Below are 21590 nucleotides of genomic sequence, written 5' to 3'. Positions count from 1 at the left end.
ACTGAGTATCTCTAAAATGGCATATACTAATGCAATGCAAGGAGTTCTGTTTCCTGATTTTTTGTAAGTACTCCTGAATAATACAAAGAAAAGCTGTCTGTTAAAATGAACACGTACTCCGGTTCAATACAAAAACCACATGAAATGATGTATAACACCTTACATTATTTGTATCTATAAATAAACAACTTCTTTTGGCCTTCTTGGCATTTGTCTCAGACAGGCATCGCCCTATGAAGGCATCGATAGCGCAGAAAGTATATTTGCCGAAGGTGAAACTATTTCGAAATGAGCTGAGATGATCCATTTCTATTTAGTTTATTTGTGACATGCCCATAATGTCGCATGTAAGGAAATTATTCTGAACTAAACATCACTTCCAAATAAATTTTGTATAATTTTGTTTTTTGTATTTATTATAAGTCACACCAACACAATTTTATATGGTGGCTTCCGTACCTTTCATATTAGAGAAAGCGTCCAAGCTTGGCTCCGAACATAATTTCAGAATTAATTTCGATCTTTCAAAAGCTAGTGCGCCCTTATTTTTTTCATTATTTAAGACAACACAGAACTAAATACCGGTAACTGGTGAAGGGCAAAAGAAGGAATATCTTGCGTTCAGATGCTGAATGATTAAAGGTTATCCGCGATACTAAACAGACGGTTAATATCTATACCAAGGCCTATAAAAGCAGCGTCTCGTGGGAGGTATTTACAACCGTGCCTTCAATCCATGCACGACAAATTGAACTTTTTATTGGAAAAGTGCTGAACTAAAACAACTTAATTTGACAAGTTTCAATTAATGAAATGAATATTGCCATCTCATAAAGTATGTAGATTATTGCAAAATAAAAACGGGTCGATAGAAAACTTTTAAACGGATGGGCGGTTTTATGATTTGTGTACACAGACTAGTGGAATCTTGAAACGTTTCTCAATGAGAGATTCTTGTAACAGACAGTTGTTGAATGCGAGATTCCAAGTCAATATATGGAACCAGGCTCTGTTAGCTTATGGTAATCAATGGTATGGGACTATGTTTGATTTAGTCTTGTAACCGTATAGATTTTCTTTTGATTCCATTGTGAAGAGAAATCTAATCTGTTGAAATGCTATAAAGATTTCCTTTCAATGTCTACCGGTGCTATATCGATGTTATACGATCCGTGCTTCGCCTTGTTTTAAATTGTGTAAATGGAATTTGAAAATCCATAATTGTTCTTTAATGACTTTTGAAAATATCTTGAACTATTGTTACAGAAAATGGAGATTTTCTTACGTAAATGGAAAAGGAAATGGTGATCACAAATAGTCGTTTAGACCATTTAATCTGATATATATGAACCTTCAAACAGTGTTGCTTTTAAATATATATATATAATGCCTGCCCAAGAAAAGGGTCGATAGATTTTACCTAGTAGCACTTTCCTTGATTTTCTAGTCTCTGATATCATTCGTAAACAAACATTTGACCCTTGGTAAAGTAAATGGTTTTGAATAACTATTTTAAACTTAAAAATGTGTAAATGTTTTAGTTATGTTTTCCCATATCAAGCTCACGTTCTGTTTCAGAAAAAGGCATGAAGTGTGGATCAAGAATTACGATGATACTGCTCAAAACAGTATTGATTAAAGAACCACATCTATGTGAATGTTCACACAGATTTTCTCATAAAGAAACTTTCCGACTTCAGCAATGTTTCTTGCATTCAACATTTCCGTTGGGAATTTTCATTTAACATCGTGGTTCTCGTGAAAAGTAAGGCTAGAGAACACCTCCTTTAATAAATGCCTGTTTTTTTGTTGTTTTTTTTTTTTTTTTTTTTTTTTTTTGTTGCTGTTTTTTTTTTTTTTTTTTTTTTGTTTCAGACCGCACCTTATACAGAAACTTTTATTACATAAATGCTATCGAATGTGCAATTTTTTGTAAGCATAAAAATAAGTTATGATAACCTTACAGAACACTGAATATTCATTTGGTCGCTGTATTTGATATTGAACCAACTTTAAACTAGAATGCTTTAAATACGTGGGTTTTCTAAGAGAGACCAAAAGACAAATCTCTTACTTTTTAAAAACTCTGCCGATTTAGTAAAATATGAAGTAATAATGTATTAGCTTCAGTACCTAATATTTCAATCTCACCCACAGAGATTGATGAAATAAAGTGAAAGAAAGCTGTTAGAATAAGAACAATATTAAGAAACAATGGGGTTTACACTCGCATCGATGCTGCTAAGTAAAGTTTATCTGAAAATGGATGGTCCTTTAATAAGTTTTTGTCCAAGGTTGAATTTTTTCCAGGGCATCCACTGAGCCTCAGAAAGTTGTAGCCACTTTTTGAGAGAAACTGCCAAACTGAAGCTGAATTGCTGAAATTTGACCAGATTTTAATAAAATTCTTGTAGCCACTTTCAAAAAAACTGTAGCCAGTTCTTTGAATTTGTAGCATTTGGCTTTATTGGCGAATGGCTGAGGAGGCCCTGGTTTTTCCAACTAGTATGACATGCTCTATTCATTGCATTTTACAAATAGTAAAATGTTTCCAATGACCTTAAGGGTTTTTCCTGATATATTACGGACTTGAGGTGTAGGTAAGTATTCAGCGTCAAGATACGGCGACAACTGAAGACATTGTCTCTCACCTCATAGGGAAATTATATGGTAAATTTTCACTTTCTCTAAGCAGCCGGTCCCTGGAGAAAACAATATTGACTTTCTTTGGTTTTGTAACTGTTTGTCATACAGTGTTAGAATGATATCTAATGGTCAAACAGTTCGTATTATCTCAGTTTTCTTCTGAAATATTTCGTAAAATATATTCTACATGTTTATGTCTGAGTGCGTAATTCTAAGTCCTTGCAAGTAATACTAACGCTGTCTGTGTTTTTAAGACAATGTCGATGACTTGTTCTCTTTGGCTTTTTCGCCAGCTGCACATGAAAGCAAACTTGTTAGGTCATGTATTTGTCGTTGTTTGGTTTTTGTTGTTTCTTACTGTTAACATTATACCTGTCGATTTCATCTTCGTCACCGAGCATTTTACAAACATGCACACCACACACATTACAATTACTTCCGGAACTATCGTAATAAAGAATTTGATACAAGTTTCGTCCAAGGTTATGAATAATATTCCGAGTAATTTGATGGACGGAAAAGGTCACTGAAATAAGTACATCTGTCTCTTCCCATGGGCCATAGGATCATATGTATGCCAGACATTACTTTCATTAGTGGCTCATTTGTATACCCAGTATTATACAAAGACAGATGCAATGCTTATGAAATATTTATGACCAGGATACATTCCGATGGTCAAATGAACCTAGATGAAACTATGACAGAAAACACGGTCTAAAGAAATGCATAAATATATTATTAATACCGTGTGTTATGCTCATCTTGCTCAGAAAACAGAGTAATAGGTATCTATATATTTTTTGTTTATTTGAATAAAATGTGTCAGATTCGGCAAGGACGACATCTTTAAAACACACGTATTTTCTCCCTTTCGAGTTCAGATAAGAAATTTTTTTGTAATGTAAACGTTATAGATTCACAAGACGAGTTTATTGTCAAACAAGTTCACAAATGTATTATAAAGGACAGAACCTTTGATGGTTTCGTTTACATGTATTCCAATCTTTAACTTCATTTTTCTTCGTTTTCTTTTGGATAAACGCTTTACTTTATAGTTAAGGGCACAAACTATAAACAACAAATTATTTGGTCAGGGATTATCTTCCTCCTGTATCCAGTATCCAATTTGTAAAATAGTCAATGTTTATTGTAGTTTAAAAGTATGAATTTATAAGTACAATGTGGTTAAACATAACTAACAAAAAATATTAAGAAACTTCAAACGAAATTGTATGCGCGTAATATGACTCCCAAACACTTCGACGAAAACTGCAAACTGCGTAGAGGAAAACATTAGCTTGGACCATCGATAAAATGTTTGTTTTCCACTTGTGGAACTCTAAAACAGACATTTTGAACGCGGCCAGCCAAATGGCAAGACAACAGCATTATCCTGGATACCTGCGCTAATTTTCTGATTAACTCAGCGCATGAAATATTCAAAACAAATTATATTATACGGCAAACGTATACGTATTTATTGCAGCAAGCGCTGTACCTGTAAACGTATGCAATTAAAGCAATGATAAACACTGTCTGAACGATACCCTTGGTGAAATATTTATACCAGTCAATTATGAAATGAGCAGTTTTCTACAAGCAGTTTTAAACAACATTTTTGCGGTTCATCTGCTAGGCTAATATTTGTTGGTGAGCCTGGTTAAGCGTATTGCCTGTTATTATAGCAAAAAGATGTTTGATGTACAGAAGTTTATATAAACTGTTTATGGACATGATTAATATTGTTGGTGAGCAAGCGTATATGCCTGTTCTTTTGGCAAAAACATGTTTGATGTACAAACGTTTATATAAATCTATATATGGACAGGAACTGCAATCCATATATGTCCTTTTCTCACAAAGATCTTGCCAAATCATACACCGTTAATAACAGCTGCTGTTACATGATGTGAAGAACAAACAGCATTTAGTTTCATACTAGAAATTCAAAAAAAGCAAAAAACAACTAGGGAAACGAACAAGATATTCCAGAAACTTGACGACATTTACGTGAGCACATTTTGCAGTCAATACTAAATCGATATCTTTTTCAAGACAACTGCCGCTAGAAAATGATCTTTAATTGATTCATTATCATTTCAAGATATCGATATTAGTGTACCTGAGAAATAAAGTATAAAACCGCTTCTTTCAATCAATTTACCGATAAAAATAGCACAATATAAACATCAAATACAGCATATGATATAAATGAGCCGCGCCATGAGAAAACCAACATAGTGGCTTTGCGACCAGCATGGATCCAGACCAGCCTGCGCATCCGCGCAGTCTGGTCAGGATCCATGCTATTCGCTTTCAAACCCTATTGCAATTAGAGAATCTCTTAGTGAACAGCATGGATCCTGGCCAGACTGCGCGGATGCGCAGGCTGGTCTGGATCCATGCTGGTCGCAAAGCCACTATGTTGGTTTTCTCATGGCGCGGCTCAAATACAGCATTCTTATTGCCGTCAGCAATTACCGTGGCAATGTACGCAGATAATTGTTAGCATAGGGAATAGTTTGTCATGTAAAATATTAATCAGTTTCGGGAATATGATTATTATGCTATGATATAAACTATCAGTGTGGGGTTCTTATAGTTTCTGTTTAAATTATATTCCGCGGAAAAAGAAAAAGAAAAGAAAAAAAAGAATTTTTTCTTCAACTGAAGTCTCTTTCTTATTCTAAGCGGACTCATCGTCAAGTGTAGTTAGGGCCATCTACGCGTTATGTAATATTCGCTACATCAAAATTCGATAGACTATAACAACATGCATCAACTTGTTTTAACTGTTTATATTTCTTACGTAATTGTTTCATACTTTTAATACTCCTCATATACAAGTGACATGCATCAATGACAATTATTTTCGAAAGGACAGGTAAATGGTATTTCAAACAGAAATATTATTACGTGTACTTCTTACGCAATTGTCTCATACTGTTACAATTATTTTCGAAAGGTCAGGGTAAATGTATTTTCAAACAAGAACATTTCTATTTGTGTTTCTTACATAATTGTCTCATACTTTTACATACACCTTAAATACAAATAGCATGTATCAATGCTAATTATTTTCGAACGGTCAAGGTAAATGTATTTTCAAACAGGAACATTTCTATTTGTGTTTCTTACATAACTGTCTCATACTTCTGCATACACCTTCTCAAATACAAATAGCATGTATCAAAAATTATTATTTTCGAAAGGTCAGGTAAAAGTATTTTCAAACAGAAACGTTATTTCGTGTATACCTTGCCTTCCGAAGCGCTCGTGATGAAATATGCATAGGAATTCTGGAAGGCATTCGCCTAGATATTATAGATCAATCGGCCATCATGCAAGATAAACCACTAGTTGCAGACTCTGTATAAAAAAAGTGTTTCTATTGTGGCTTTGTCCGTAATTCCTTATTGATCCTTTTCTTGTTTTTCCCTTCCCACACACATTGATAAGTTAGGTGATTCTTGTTACGAACATCACCCAGTCAAAAGGAGAAAGCGTTGTGTTACAAACGAAAAATATGATGCGACATGTATTTCTGTAAAAAAAAAAGTGTCATCTACTAAGCATGACCTTTGTGTTCAGGAATAGGAACCTGTAAAGATGCTACACTTCTGAACAATTCAAAATCAGAAATGCCACAATGTTCTAAAAATAGTTACACATCTTCCTTTTGATACATCTTCAATAAAGTCCAAGTGCTCAAATTGCACAAATAAAAGTATTATAGCTTTTAGCAAATTTAACTGTTCGCGATTTGTGTTCAGGAGATCGCCATTTGCAAAACTAAAAAGGGAAATAACTTTGGTAAGACAACATACATGAATCTTTCCCAAAAAGCTGAAAATCCTCCTGTCGTAATGATGGCATAATGATTAATTTTAGATCTGGTCGCCGGAACCCCAGATACTTTCAAAAGTGTAAGTTGATTAGGTACTGGATATACTGTTTTCGGATAGAGCTATATTTTCATAATTTAAAGTGCAGATAAGGTTTTATGTTTCAACGCCTGAAACATTTTATGAGACGTAATCTTTTAAAGGACTATTAATGTCTTCGCCCACAGATCGCACGTCAATTTCTCCAAATATTTTAAATATAGAAACAATAAGATTAAGAAATCAGACCAAAAAGTGACTGTATCAGTCTCTGTTCTCAGCAATTTTCTTTTTAAATTTTAATTTTTTTGAAACGTTTTAATCAAATAGCACAACAGTTGCCTGTAAGTGTTGTAAAACTCCTCCCAGTATTTGAAATCAGTGGTGTTATTTTTTCTGGTCCTTTGGGATCACGGGCTCTATTCAATACTTCTTTCATTATAGAGTTCTGCTTGAACCTGTGCTAGGGATTTTTTATTGTACCCTCTTGAACTTCTTTGTCCGCTATGGATTTTACTGATATTCTTATAGACTGTATTCGATAATGCATTTGTTAGTAGATACACTTTCATCTGTGGTTAAAGCTCTTGGCCCACTGAACAGTTTCTTTGCAAATTATCCGTCCGTCTCAAGTCATTGCGTTCCTATACTGTAGAAGCGTCCGTAATTCTTTATTGATCATCGTCTTCCCTTTTTTGTTTTCCCCAAACATATGAAGGAATAACAATGCTTTATGTGTCAAGAGTTCTCTTACATGTATTACTTTTATTGATGAAGACGGTCGTCTCACATGCTGGGTAATATAAGGCAATATGAATAGTTTTCATTCCGTCATATGAGCATCTTGTCTGTGTCTCCAATATATTATTATCTTTTCTCTCATTTTAGCTCGGGTTTTAGAAGAGAGCTGGAATCTGTACTCTTCAGTCCGCTGTCTTGGGAAATCAAGTGATGGATGTTTTATAGAAGGGAACATCCGTGACCCGAGTGGGCGAGGAACAGCAACCTTCAGGTAGGGCGAGCACTATAATACACTTAACAGTGATAATTTGCAACACACTACTCAAACAACACATTTCTTAAAAGCTAGATAAGAAAATTCCCCACTGTTTTTCTAATTATGTCACGCTTTTGTTTAACACATATTTGCATTTAGTTCTACATTGAAACAGTTATTATATAATGCTGTCAAAGCTTCACTCCATTAATTACAGCGGAATAAATTTCACCAGTTTCTGAACATAGCAAAGCACTGATCCCTAGAGTATGTAAAAGGGGCAAAGGGATGCGCTAGATAGTGTGTGTAGTATAGATATAAAGTGTACATCTCCTTTTTTTGACTCTGGAATAATACAGGAATATAACATTTTCTGTGCAAAAGATGAATGAACTGATGAACTGCAAAGCAACCCGAAAGAATAAATTTCATCCTTTCCTCTAGAATTCATTTAGGATGTTAAGTGTGTTACATAACAATAGGTGTCAAATATTTGAATTAAATGAAAAAAGTGAAACAACTTCATACATCTGTATCTTAAGTATTTCTTTTTCAGCCATCGGCAAATAGTTAAACTTATTTTTTTTTTAAGAATGGCAACTTTTGAGGTTTTTCTATGACTAGTGTATCATTTTGAATCAATATTATTTGTTTGACAGACATGGTTATACAAGCCTATAATATTTATCTACTGCAGTTATTAATTTGCCATAAAATGCGCCTAGACCTTCCGTTTCTTCATTGATTAACCATTATTCTCGTAATTGACTAACGTAAAACTTGTATCCTCCGTATACAGCATGCACGTTTATTTCTGATCTACATCTAGCGCAAGGAAAACCAAAGATAGTTTCTAGTACCTCCAGACTGCCCAGCATGGAGGAATGTGCACAAACAAGCCGTGTCACTTGGTCTCCTTTTTACTACGCTTTTACAAAAGACAATAAAAACAAATATACCCGATAAACCTATGAGACTCTGGTCCCGCAAGTACACTATTCTACTTCCTGCAACATAATCATGCAAATACTCCTATTCAACTATGGCATTTCCTCTAATCGTTAATATAATATTTCAACTATATTTTGTCTTGGTTGCTTCCTGTAGCATTAATATTTTATTTTTTTTTTTGCTTTTCACTTCCCAGATATCGGTAATGTTTTGCAGAATATTAATTAACACACTCCTCTTCTTGCGTATTACGTGCATAGTAATGGTATTTCCGTGAACCATTTTCCTTTGCAGTTCAAAGAATTTATATTCTAATAAGTGTTTTAATCTTATAATTGGAGATGTAAATCATCACAAAATGAGTAAAATATGTATCTTTGAAATAAGTTCTTATAGTTGAAGGCATGCTGCTACTGCACAATCGCAACTTTTGCGACAATCGCTACTTTCTGTGTGCTAGATGCAAATTGGCGACAATCGCTACTTTCAGTCGGTAGAATGGCGATTTCCTCATCAGTTTTGCTTTAAGTAATTAAAGATGACTATAATAAATGTATACAACAGTTTTACCCTTAGTGTTTTACAACAGTCATTGTCAATGAATATAAAAATAAGGAAGCCCGTCATTTTAGCAAAACTGAGCATGTTTGGATTTTTTTATGATAACCGTACTAAATCCACTACAAATTGGTCCTGGACAAGCTCCCTGCAATAAATCTGCACAGATACAGCGTCTGGATATAGCTGGAAATGGGCCTTAAGTATCAAAACAGCTTATGTGTGGTAAGTTTGTTTTATTCTAGGTGTTGAATTTTAATTCAACTCTTTCGACTTAACTCTCATACATTTTCAGTAAACCTGATGTAAAATGCGTTCAGAAATATGTAAATATTAAAACTGTAAGGATTGTTGTGAAGAGTTGCTCCATTCACAATATTATAGTAGTCAAAACAGACAAATTTTGATACTTGTATATTTATTTTCATCTTCACTTGGTCTAAAATTTCATTGCAAAAAAGAAACCAAACAATTTTTAAAAGAAAACATTTGCAATGCTAATCAAGTATTCGTTAAAAAGATCACAAAAATATATTCACATATTTAAATTCAGCATGAAACCTTGTATGAAGTTTTTGTTTTTAATAATAAGTTTCTACATGACTGAGAATGTGGCTGAAAAAAATAATGGTTTACTTTGATAATTCGTTCTGTTAAGGTGCTTGCTGTAAAAGACAACTATTCAATCAATATCGTTTAATATTTTAAATTAAAGCAGTGGACCAGTCAAGGCAATCGGCAATTTCCGTGCTTTTACGTAATATCCGTAGGCGATTTCGGCATTCCTCGGTTGTTATGAGAAACAATTTTCTGTAATGGCCGAAGGATTCCGAAATAGCATACGGAGGATACGGAATCACACGGAAATTGCCGAGTACCATTACGGATCATTACCTTTACTCCTCATCTCGATCGTTCGCCAGAGAAGAAGAGGATAAAAATATTCAAAGATAACCGTTTAATTTATTATGTACGTATGCAAATTGAATGACAATAATCCACTGATGGTTATGATATGTCTGGTTTCGCTCTATGAAATAAGGAAACCATAAAAATAATTACATATAGAAAGTCATCATCTGTTTTGGAGCATGTGTAGAATAAACGTGCATGTATAATCATCTGAATGATTTGTACCTCTCAACATTTTTATATGCAGCGTATGAAAAGAATCTATTCAAAGAGATGCATAAATTCAAATATTTTTGCTTGTCTCAAAGCCTTACTGTTGTTTTTGTTCTACTTTCCGTAGTTTTTATTCCCGAAGTTCCTCCCTGATTGTTAATGAACATTTACTGCTTCAGTTTCTCAAACTATTGCTGTTTTACCACACTTATGCCAAGGAGTTTTTGTCATTTTCTTCTCTCGTTGTTACCAGTGTCAACTCTCGGTGTCACAGTCTGAATGTCATTCAGTAATTGAATTTGAATAATTAACAGTTTACGTTAGTGTTTGTAGCTGTAGTTACAGACGGGAAATACAGCTTTTGTCATTATACAAGGTCTTGTAATCAGAAGTTGCAAATGTTCTTCCATATGTATATATCCGCCATTTGTACAAATTCGTATTTATAACATACCTTCTGACAAACACAAAATTTCAGCATCAAATCTATCTGCTTCAGTTCATTTTCATTTACTTTACTCCTCTCCTGACATTTCGGTGTTCTTTACTTTTTTCATCTCCCTGTATGTTATATGTGCACATATATTTTAGCTCAGGTATTAAGAACGTTAAGTAGGTTTATACTAATTTGTTTTAGCTCGATTATGATGAAAGCTTCAAGCTTATTGGAACCACTCTCGAGTCCGCTTCCTTTGAGCTTATTTGAATCTTTGCTTTACTAAGAGACACAGCCGCGGCAAACACAATGTCCGAATTTAGCTGACGATCCCTCTTTGCTCTTTCCTGGTTGCCTGTTACATTACATGTACATCATTTTCCATGGTTGTGATCACTGATTAACAGGTAGGGAATTTATTTCAAAACCTTGTTTTGCAGCAAGAATTTTTCTTTTATTTCTCTGGACGAATAAAAATCTACTTCCATCTATGCTCTTCCTCTTGTAATACGATGACGCGAGAGATTTGCGAGGAGCTGAATCGTTTCCTTGACTTGCGAGATATCAGTTTGGTTCCGCTTACATCTTCTAGAAAAACAGTGTGTTTTTTTTAACATTTCATTGTTCTTGTTGATGGTTACTCTACTGCCGTGATTGCTTTCCCTGGCACGTCCACTGACGTTACAGTATCAATTAGCATTTTATTTGCAATAAGACCAAATGCCACTAGACTGACGTCAGTGCTATTGCATGTATTTATCAAGTTTAGATGCTTTGTTTTCTGTTAGCAGTTGGTGTTCTAAATTACATAGAGTATTTTGACCTTAAACACATTAACTTAAAACTTTACTACAATACATACTCCAGCTTTGAGTCTTTTATTTGTGGTCATATCTTGTGACAAAGAAGCATTAATGTATGTTTCTTCACATGCAAGCAACTACAAAATGTAATTATGCTTTCCCTGTCGCAAATACGAGCAGTTACGATTTATCGGTATGCACATTTAACATTTCTTGCGTGCACTTTCCAAGTTGTCGCAGTTTCATTTGCAGTATTTTTTGTGAATAACATTGCTATTGCTTCTCAGGTTTCGACAAACTTTAAACACGCCAATTGGTGTTGGTGCCAAAAACCAAATCAAAACGTCAAAGAAAGAACATGCAATTAATACTTACTGAGCAAAGAAAGTTGTGAACCAAGAGTACTAATAAAACGATAATTACGAATAAGACTTTTATCACTCATATTCATCATCACCAAAGGTCACAGTAGTAAAACAATAGCAGCTTTTCAAACAAAATAGTGCTAAGGCTTCCTAAAAAACGGTTTCGCTACAAAATGTTTTCCCTAAAAAGGCTTCCCCGAAAAAAACTTTCCTAAAAATGTTTCCCTAAAAAGCTTTCTCAAAAACGGCTTCCCAGAAAGGAGGCCCCACTAAAAGTGTTGCAAATTTCAGAAAATAGCTTAATTTGATTATTTATTCACACTAGCCTGAAGATTCCGTTATGCACAAACTTGTAAAATATCAAAGTACTGAAAGTACAGAAAGGCTGGCTACCACAAAACACTGAATGAAAACTGTGCGGGAAAGATGTTTACAAAATCTAGATATTATGGGTTTTCCATATTAAACTAAGGCGAGCATAGGGTATTGTTGTGATCTTGATTAACTTGTGCATCCAAGTTAAAATTCAATCGAGAAACCTAGTTTATCGGACGTAAACATGGGTCCAAGAGAGTAAACTATAGTTTAAGCCCGTGATACTGTGTGTTCGCTCAAAAATTTATGTTAGTATTCGATAATCATATTTTTTCGACAAAGAATATAATTGTTGGATAATTTGATTGCCGAGAACCATTGTATACGGACGTGGACCCATGTTTACGACCATGAACTTGGGTTTACGAGCGTGAACCATAGTTTATGAACGTGAACGTAGGTTTAAGTTCGAAAAACGTCGTTTCTCGAACAAAACTATGGTTTTTGGTCATTATCCTATGTTCACCAGCGTTAACCTATGTTTACGGTTGTAAACCCATGTTCACGGTCGTAAACCTAAGTTCTCGATCGTTAACATATGTTCACGTTCGTAAGCTATGGTTTACACCCGAGAACCCTGGTATACTCCCGTAAACGTAGGTTGACGCTCGTGAACTTAAAATAACGGCCGAAATTCAAAGTTCAATTGAAAAACCTAGTTGAAACCTGGGTTCACGGGCGTGTTTTCGCCCGAAAATATGGGTAAGTATTAGAAAAACCTGGTTTTACGTTCGAAAACCCTTGTTTATCTGTAATATTGTTAATTCTACTTTTTTACCGTAAACCTGGGTTAACGCTATTATTGGACAACTGGCGTGCCATAACCGTTTATATATGTTTCTTACGAAGCGAAAATAAACATTGAGGGACATAATATCAGATAAAATATAAAGGTAACAAACACAACATCCATATTTCGATATGCAATCCCCCCACCCAACACACACATTATGTGTGAATGTATGAACATTGATCAAATGGGGCGATTTTCTTGTCGGTATGAGGGAAATTTTGGGCTCGAACCCCGCTATAAACCGGACTGTTAATGATTATTGTCTAGTCATGTTGCTTCCTTAATACGATGGTTAGGAAAATTGACGTACCCGTAATAATGTATTTTTTGAAGAGTATTCAATTCCTACCATGAGATTACTTTAACTAATTTTTCAGGAGGGCGTAGGTTCAAACCCTACTAGGACCAAACTTTGTTCATTATTTTTCTTTTTTCGAGTAAGATAAACCGTTGTTTTTAAGACATATTATCATTGATCTCTCGTACAAAAGCGGAAATGTTTTATTTGATTAGCCATTTCTTAGTCATTTCTTGCTGTTTCAAATGAATTTGACCTGAAGGGTGAATGTTTAGACATCTTTGAAAAATACTTAATTACATTTGTAAAGTTCTTGATTTTGCATTTAATTTTACAAAGTTTTGAATAAATGTAGGTAGGTTGGTTTTACTTCTGCCCTATGGTTCTTTATGAATGCATAGAGCAAGGCCATAATTTTCAAAGTTGTACCTTAATTTCTTTCCGATTAAATCCTTTTACTCGAGGCTCCCCAGAAAAATTGTTATCGCCAATTTTATTTTGTGTTTTATAATTGTTATGCAATATTTTGAGGTTTCATTTAGAAAAATATTTGGTAAAATGAGTTCTCTGTGATCGTTTTGCACAACGGCTATCACTTTGAAATTTGTCTCTGTTTCAGCTGGAGGAAAAAAAGACATAACTTATACAAAATTTACAAATAAAAAACAAACAAACAAACAAACAACAACGACACGGTAAAAGTCATTTAAAGATGAATCACAGTGCGAAATATGTTAACTTCAGGACTGTATCAAGTTAGTGCAATTGTAACACATTACCAATACGGGTCCACTATCTTAATATAACCTGAAAAAGTTGAAAACGCGTGTTTAAACAAAACTCGCTACATCTACACCCCCACCCTTAAAGCAAATTGGTGACAAAGCGCTTTTTACATTATATCTTTCAGTATTCGTCAGAATGTTTAAAACGAATTTAGTATAAAAATAGCCTAAAAACAGGTATAATGTGGTCATTTGTTTCTTATCACGTTACTGTGGCAATCACGCAGCGATTACGTCCCTTAGTACCTATAACAAATGATCAACTGCCTCGATAGCCTAGCGGTAGAGCGTCCGCATCGAGTGCGGGAGGTCGTGGGTTCGATCCCCGGCCGCGTCATTCCAAAGACGTAAAAAATGGTACCAGTAGCTCCCTTGCTTGGCGCTCAGCATTAAAAGGGAAACTGGCCTCTTCTGTCATACCCTCGTGGCGATGGATTCCATCAGGAATGAGGTGTCGAGAGTGATTAATATAAGTTGTAGAACTTCCTTCACAATCAACCTAAAATAGGTCATAATCTATAACGAAGCGGTCAACGTCGAGTTAGTTCCATTCATACGGACATTTCATTCATGGAGGCGAATTAATTTACCACCATTATGCAATATTTTCTAATGTTATCTTTTAAGTATTTACCGTTAGAAAAATAAAACATTATTATAACATGTTTGCGCAAGTAGATCTATTGAAACAGGTAAGTTTAACAATCTTTATACAACTCTATGGCAAAACTGATTAACGTGGCGGACTATTTGAATTGCGCATGAAATTATATTTTGTGTTGTCAGTCTCAGCACCTGTTGAACTTTACAGAAACTCGATATATGGTTATAATAGTCTGGCGAATATCGCCAGCCTAAAAACGCGTTTGCTGGTATGAAAACACGTGGGCTGGACTGACGGTAATATAATAATAATTGCCAAAGGTAAGAATTTTTCTCAGATATACGTACCGGAACTGTGTGGCGGAGCCCTCTTTAACTTTTACTGGTACATTATATACCGTTTAAACCTTTCGCAAAATGTTTCGTTATGAAAATTTTCATTTTGCACTGGTACAACGACATGTTATGACTTTATTTAAGGAAATATATTCTCTAATCAGTACAATACGTTGCCAAATAACTCTTAGTCAGGCACTTTTTGCCGGGTATATAAGCCGTGACATCGGAACATAACCCGTGACATCGGTTTAATGCCTCTTTTATTGCATGTCTGGGGTCACGTTTTTGTTCCAGAAAAAGCTTCCCAAAAAATACACAGCATGTCTTCAGGATCTTTTTATCGTTTGATATAATACTGAATACTCAATCTTGCTAATAACTATTGTTCTAAAAATACATTTGAAGCTATGATTTAGACGGGATGCTGCGCCTCTCTGTGTTCTGGTGACGTCAATGTAGTCAGTGCAGATAGATTGAGACAGTAGGACAGACTGGTGTTGCTTTCTTTACAGACATATCAAGTCTGGATCATCTCAAGACACACTTGAGTGCATACTTCTCTTACGCAAATAACAAATAATACATAGAACGTGTAGTGAAGTATTTAGTCTGAATACATTTACCCTGTCTAAACACAAAAATCAAAACATAGTCTTTTGTTATAATTTGTACTATATAAGTAACAGTTTCAATGTCAATAATTTAAGCAAAACTTTTTGTGGAGAAAATGAGCTTCTTTGCTCATTTCTTTTGATACACCTTATAAATTCATATAAAATACCCCCTTCCCCCCCCCCCCCCCCCCCCCCCCCCACCACTTTCATACTGTTTTCATTTATATTGTGACATTTGGGTGGCATGGATTCCAGTGGGAACGTAACTGGCTTTGATCGACTTAAAAAATCTTCTTAAAATACTCAAAATCTAGAATATGTTGACAGATCACAAATAGGAACATATAATTTTCATTTGGGTAGGGCAACAAAGAGACTTATCCAGCAGAATATGTTATAAGTCTAGAATGGTTGATGCAATCACTACACGTCAAATATGTATCCAGCTTACATTCTGTGTTGTAACTGAAAATTATCGTATTCTGCTTACACTTTTGTCGTCACCGTCATCGTCGTCGTCGTCGTCGTTGTTTTTGTTGTTTATCTACTATCGGGTATGTAACAAGCAAAGGTATGACTGGGTTTTGATTAACAGAGCTAGCAGCGTCTGTTTCAGACCAGGCATGTGCGTACAGGTCATGATTTTATCTACTTGAATGTAACGGTATAATGCAGATTGACTACGACTGCTGACGAAGATATATTTATTTTCAGAATTAATCTCTTCTGTCGGTCTTTGAAACTTTCGTCTAAAAAGTGATTCTACGACAAGACAAGAAAACCAGGAGAAAATGGATCGAAAGTTCCATTTATGGACATTTTATCTTTACAGTCCTTGAATAATGAGTATTCCGCAGACTGAGGGTGCATATAACATAATAATTCGTTATAAATTTACAGGACTCTGGCGGGAGAATACTCTTAAAAAAGAAATATAAACATCGTTATTCTGGAACTAATCCGCCGTCCACATTTATAATGCATCAACTTTTCACAGATTACTTTTATAGATAAGGACATAAAGGAAAATCTCAATTCCCATCATGCAATTAAACTTCTAAAATTATTGTCTAAATATATAAACTACTAAGGAATAGACTTTATTGTATGTCATTTTGAATAAATAAAACACTGTTACGTATGTTTGTGTACTCTTGAACACAACTCATTGAAATATGCACGGGAGAACGTGTACGATATTAGCTATGCTTAAAAAAAATTCTGGACCAGATACCAACATGCATGATGACATCATTAATCTGTTTTACTTTATCATGTACGATGTATTTCTTTTGGCCTTGACCTTCCCAATATTGACCATGTTAACATAAAATCAGTTTAAGACTCCGATCCTTAAATAGGAACAGAAAGCCGAAGTTTTATATTACACTGTCTTTGCCTATAGTCACCTTCTCAGTGTCGCGCTTTTATTCTAAGATTTTCCGGTGCTGGAACTTTATTTATATTACCGGCTTTGGCTTGAAGCTGTGTTTACAGACAGAGCCACTCAGTTGTTATATTGTATGTTTACCGTTCGGGGATTTTATGAAGGAAAGTGTCTGGTCCTCAGAAATACTCCGACATCTTAAGATATAATTATGGGCAATATAGCAACTTGATCCTAATTTAAAATCCGTTTAATTGTCATTATTTGAAGTATTTTAAAAGTACTATGAATGCAAGTTTTAATAGTATTCTCAACATATTCTCTCTCGAAACACACCCTCTCCGTCCTCCACTCTCTTTACTTACGAATCGTGACTTCAGCAAGAGAGTTCTGCTATTTGATTAGAAAACTGTCCTATTTTGACAAGTACTTATTTCGGAGCACGGAGTACCGTTTTTTCATCCGCGGTCTTTCCACTCCTATTTTGTCGGGTCATTATACATGTTGTAACTAGGAACGACAGAAGTTGATTACAAGTTGATTACAGAGAATTGTTCATATAATTACATGTTTTCACTGAGAACATGTATTCTTCAAAAAGCTGTATTTATCTTTCAGTGCTTCTAATATTTATGTTACGGGGATTGAAACAGATTCATTTTTTCTCGCCTGGCTGTCGTGAATATTTGATACATATATAGAAACTTCCTTGTTTTTCAAATACATTACCAGCTGCAGAAGATTCTAGGAAAATCTGTGCATTACAGAATGTGGTTCAAAAGCTTTTAAGCCAATGGAACAAGATAAAGTAATTACCATACAAAATGAAGAAAAGTTTGTAAAAGAATTTCTTTTTTAGCTTTGTCAAATGTCAGTTTACATAAGTTGCTGAATGGAAATGTTCAAACAAATACAAATTACAAAAAATATAATTGGTAATTTTTCCCGTTCAGGTTTATAATTATTTAATAATCTGAATAAAGAAATATGTTTTTTTTAATTTTACAAACAGACACCAGCTGCTGTCGTCTGCGTCTTTTCACGTGATTGTGGTAGACAAGACCATGTACTTATGTATAATATGTCTGAAATAAACTTTTACCCTGTTCTATCTTTTCTTCACAAGAACTGGCAGAAATAACTGCAAAAAGGCACGAAAAAGTAAAAGAATCTAGGTAGTGAAAAGATGGCACATTTTTTTCAGCTTTGGAACGGAATATGCGTCTTTTGCCTTCGACTACTTTGAGACAACTAGGTTAATTATTACTATAATTGAGCTGTGCCATGGGAAAACCAACATAGTGGGTGTGCGACCAGCATGGATCCAGACCAGCCTACGCATCCGCGCAGTCTGGTCAGGATCCATGCTGTTCGCTTTTAAAGCCTATTGGAACTGGAGAAACTGTTAGCGAACGGCATGGATCCTGACCAGACTGCGCGGATGCGCAGGCTGGTCTGGATCCATGCTGGTCGCACACCCACTATGTTGGTTTTCCCATGGCACGGCTCATATTATCATTATCATTATTATTATTATTATTATTATTATTACTGTTGTTGTTGTTATTATTACTGTTGTTGTTGTTATTATTACTGCAAGTACATGTTAATATACCACTACCTACATGTGTGATCATCGCTAAACATGATAATTTATCAGACTCCACTTGATATTTTACTTAAGGAACAGCTCAAACAAACCCGTTAACAGGTTTCAAATGAATATTCGGAATAAATCTAAATGACTCCGGCATCATAGAATGTGAATTCGATTGTTGAAAAATATACTGCTTTACTAACCATAAACTTGTTGTGAAATGGTAATATTTCGTTTGTTTAAAATGGGGTTCATGTTTTAAAATAAAGATCTGAGCTCAGAGTCTAGATATGACAGGAGTAAACCAACTTGCTATATCAGGTAGTGACAACATAATCAAAGACCATCTTGCTTAAAAAGTTGACACTTTAACTGATCGTGCAAAAATGTGTTCTTTTTCTTTATTTCATAAATGAGTATTAACATTTAGTAAGAACAATAAAAAAGGATCTGAAAATACAAACGCGATGCCGTTTAGATAAATCTTTAATAGAATGTCAAAGCAATACTTAAAATACAAGTATTCGGGTCGTTTATGATCAATTATTCACATGGTTCTGAAGTAAAAAAAGGCTGTGACGTTGGTTTCTGGCGATAATAATTATGAAAGTATGATTTACAAATCATGAATAAAATAACACGTTAATTCTACGGTTCACAATCAATATGAACAAAATTTAATCGATTTAAAGTAATTATCTATCCCATATAGGATAACAACCATTATATATGCAACAGGTAATTTCGTGTTAACATTTTATCTTTCTTGAAAAGTGAAAAAAAATATTATAAAGAGTTATAACAATCGTTGTCCACGGTGTGATTAAAGTGGTTTTAAGTGCTGGGTGAAACAAAACTGTCCAAACAACCACACAACATCAAGTGGACCCACCTTGCAGCCCGTTAGACTATGGGTGGCCAGTTCGACTCTGGCAAAATTGCCCTTGCCGAGAGTCTGCCCGTCCATCACATAGCGGCCTATACATTGTATTTTCTTGCCCATGATCCCGCTAGCACCTCCTTCTTCACAAGCCACGACGATCGTTGATAAAATTTCCTCGCATAATTTTCAAACAGTACAAATTCTAATCCTTTTTCATTTTTCATCACGGTTGTTTAATCCAGGTAAGAATCCAAAAAGTTTTTCCCATGTCTTTAGGCTACAATGCCCAAATCACGGGACCGCCTTTTCGAGAAAAACTGTCTTGATTGAATAAAGATCGCACGAATTAATTCCGGGGCACAAATCATCGTCGTCATTATAGAAATCGATTGAGGAGATAATAGTAGCCAATCAAGATTTGATGTATATTACCGGTATTAATTTTCCGATTCTAGTGAAATAGTATCCGATAGAGCATGCAGTGTAACTAATAACATATAATTTCCTCCTAATTTCTAAATTTGAGCAATATCATTAAGAGAAATATATATGAGCCGGATTTACAAAAGCCCAATGCCATATACACAAAACAGCACACTAATCAAATTATACCAAAACACAACACTAGCACGGCATTATTCGAAATGATCTGATTCAAGTAATCTTGCAAATGGATGACACAGTATGGAAGTATTGGTATAACATGCCTTCAGATTGCTCAGAAATCAATATCGGTAATATATGAAAATGTATTGAATTTTTCCGCCATATTTCTACGTCACTGCCTGAATCGCAGGTCTGTGCGATTCCGCTTGACAGCGCTAGATATACACAGTATCTCGCATTACCAATAGGGTATCTTCCTGTATTAGAGGTCACGTGATCAAAGTGTCATGAAATTTTCATTAAATTAATTATGACAATGAACCACGGGTTTGTTACCTTGACAACGCAGCATCTGCTTGTGTTCTATCGGATATTCCCGTAATGGTCCGCTGTATTCATTGAAGAGAGATTACCGAATTGTTCCAAATGATCCGTCCCAGACGACATTATTTAGACATAACGTTCCCTCACAGACGAATTAATTATGTCACTGAAAACGAAAACAGCTGAACGAAAGCATAAATTCAATAAGTTCATGCCTACATTTAAGACAGCGCAGATATTGATGTAAAGATGTTTTCGTACACATGAACGTAACTGTATATAATACGAATAGTATACGTTAAAATAAGATACCTTTTAGGGTAACATCAAAGATGTCAACGAAACAACAAGTAATGCCATTTGTCTTAACAGTTCCAGTAGAACAAAGCTATACCTGGCTGTTGAAAAATTGAAGTGAGAAAAACGATGATGGTGCATCTATGGACATCCCTTGACTTCCTGTGTCTAAAGTCAATGTAGAATTAACCGCATAACTTTTTAGAGGGGTGGGCAATGAGGGGTGGGATGCGTAGATGTATGTATGTTGCCAAGATATGTGTGGAATAACCAGAACACGCTCAGTATACAAATACAATGTATACGTAAAAGTCACGGTAAGTCGTTTCTACCATCTACATTTTTTCATGCAAAGAAAAAAAGCGTCTAAAAACAGCTAGGAAAAAAAAGATTAAAAAGTCAAAAGCTTGTAACATTTAAAGGCGTATGACAAGCATTTTGTTTAGTCTGACATGTCTCTATTTGTGCGAAATAGCAAAAAGAAAAGCACTAATGGTTTACTTACATTTCTTGATGATTTTAAACAAAACAAAAATCAATTAGTAGGACATAAATACTCTTTAATAAATACTTCATAATGTATAAAAGCGATCTCCTTCATGTGTATGTACACATATAAATTGTATAAAGTGTTGGCAAAATGATGAATAATGTCATGCTTCCATTAAGACTTTTTTGTGTATTACTTTATACTAATCATGCGCTCTTTGATCTTGCCGCCACTACTATGACAATTATAGTTAAGATGGGATATCAGTCAGTCCCCCACACATATTACTTTTGGACAGGCGAATGAATATTTTAATTGCCTCGTCTAATTAGGCTTGTCACTAAAGGTTAGAGTTACTCTCCAAAAATAGGTATCGTGACTTTTCCAACGCATTTTCCTCTGACTTCGCGATCTTGTAATTAAAACTTTGA

At 34.8% G+C, this 21590-nt stretch overlaps 1 protein-coding gene across 2 annotated transcripts in view; it reads right to left on the bottom strand.

Annotated features, from left to right (window-relative positions):
- LOC123525741 (uncharacterized) overlaps positions 1-20239 on the bottom strand; it is a 141478-nt gene extending 121239 nt beyond the window's left edge. For both annotated transcript variants that reach the window (XM_053538634.1, XM_053538635.1), the window contains exon 1: positions 19452-20239. In XM_053538634.1, coding sequence (XP_053394609.1) covers positions 19452-19562 — 111 coding nt within the window. In that variant the 5' untranslated portion in view covers positions 19563-20239. The remainder of the gene's footprint in view (positions 1-19451) is intronic.
- Between the last annotated feature and the right edge of the window lie 1351 nt (positions 20240-21590).

This window comes from Mercenaria mercenaria, chromosome 3, assembly GCF_021730395.1.
Source record: "Mercenaria mercenaria strain notata chromosome 3, MADL_Memer_1, whole genome shotgun sequence".
NCBI classification, from domain to species: Eukaryota; Metazoa; Mollusca; class Bivalvia; order Venerida; family Veneridae; genus Mercenaria; species Mercenaria mercenaria.
The sequence above is the reverse complement of the archived record's forward strand: the minus strand, read 5'-3'. Positions and strand labels throughout refer to the sequence as shown.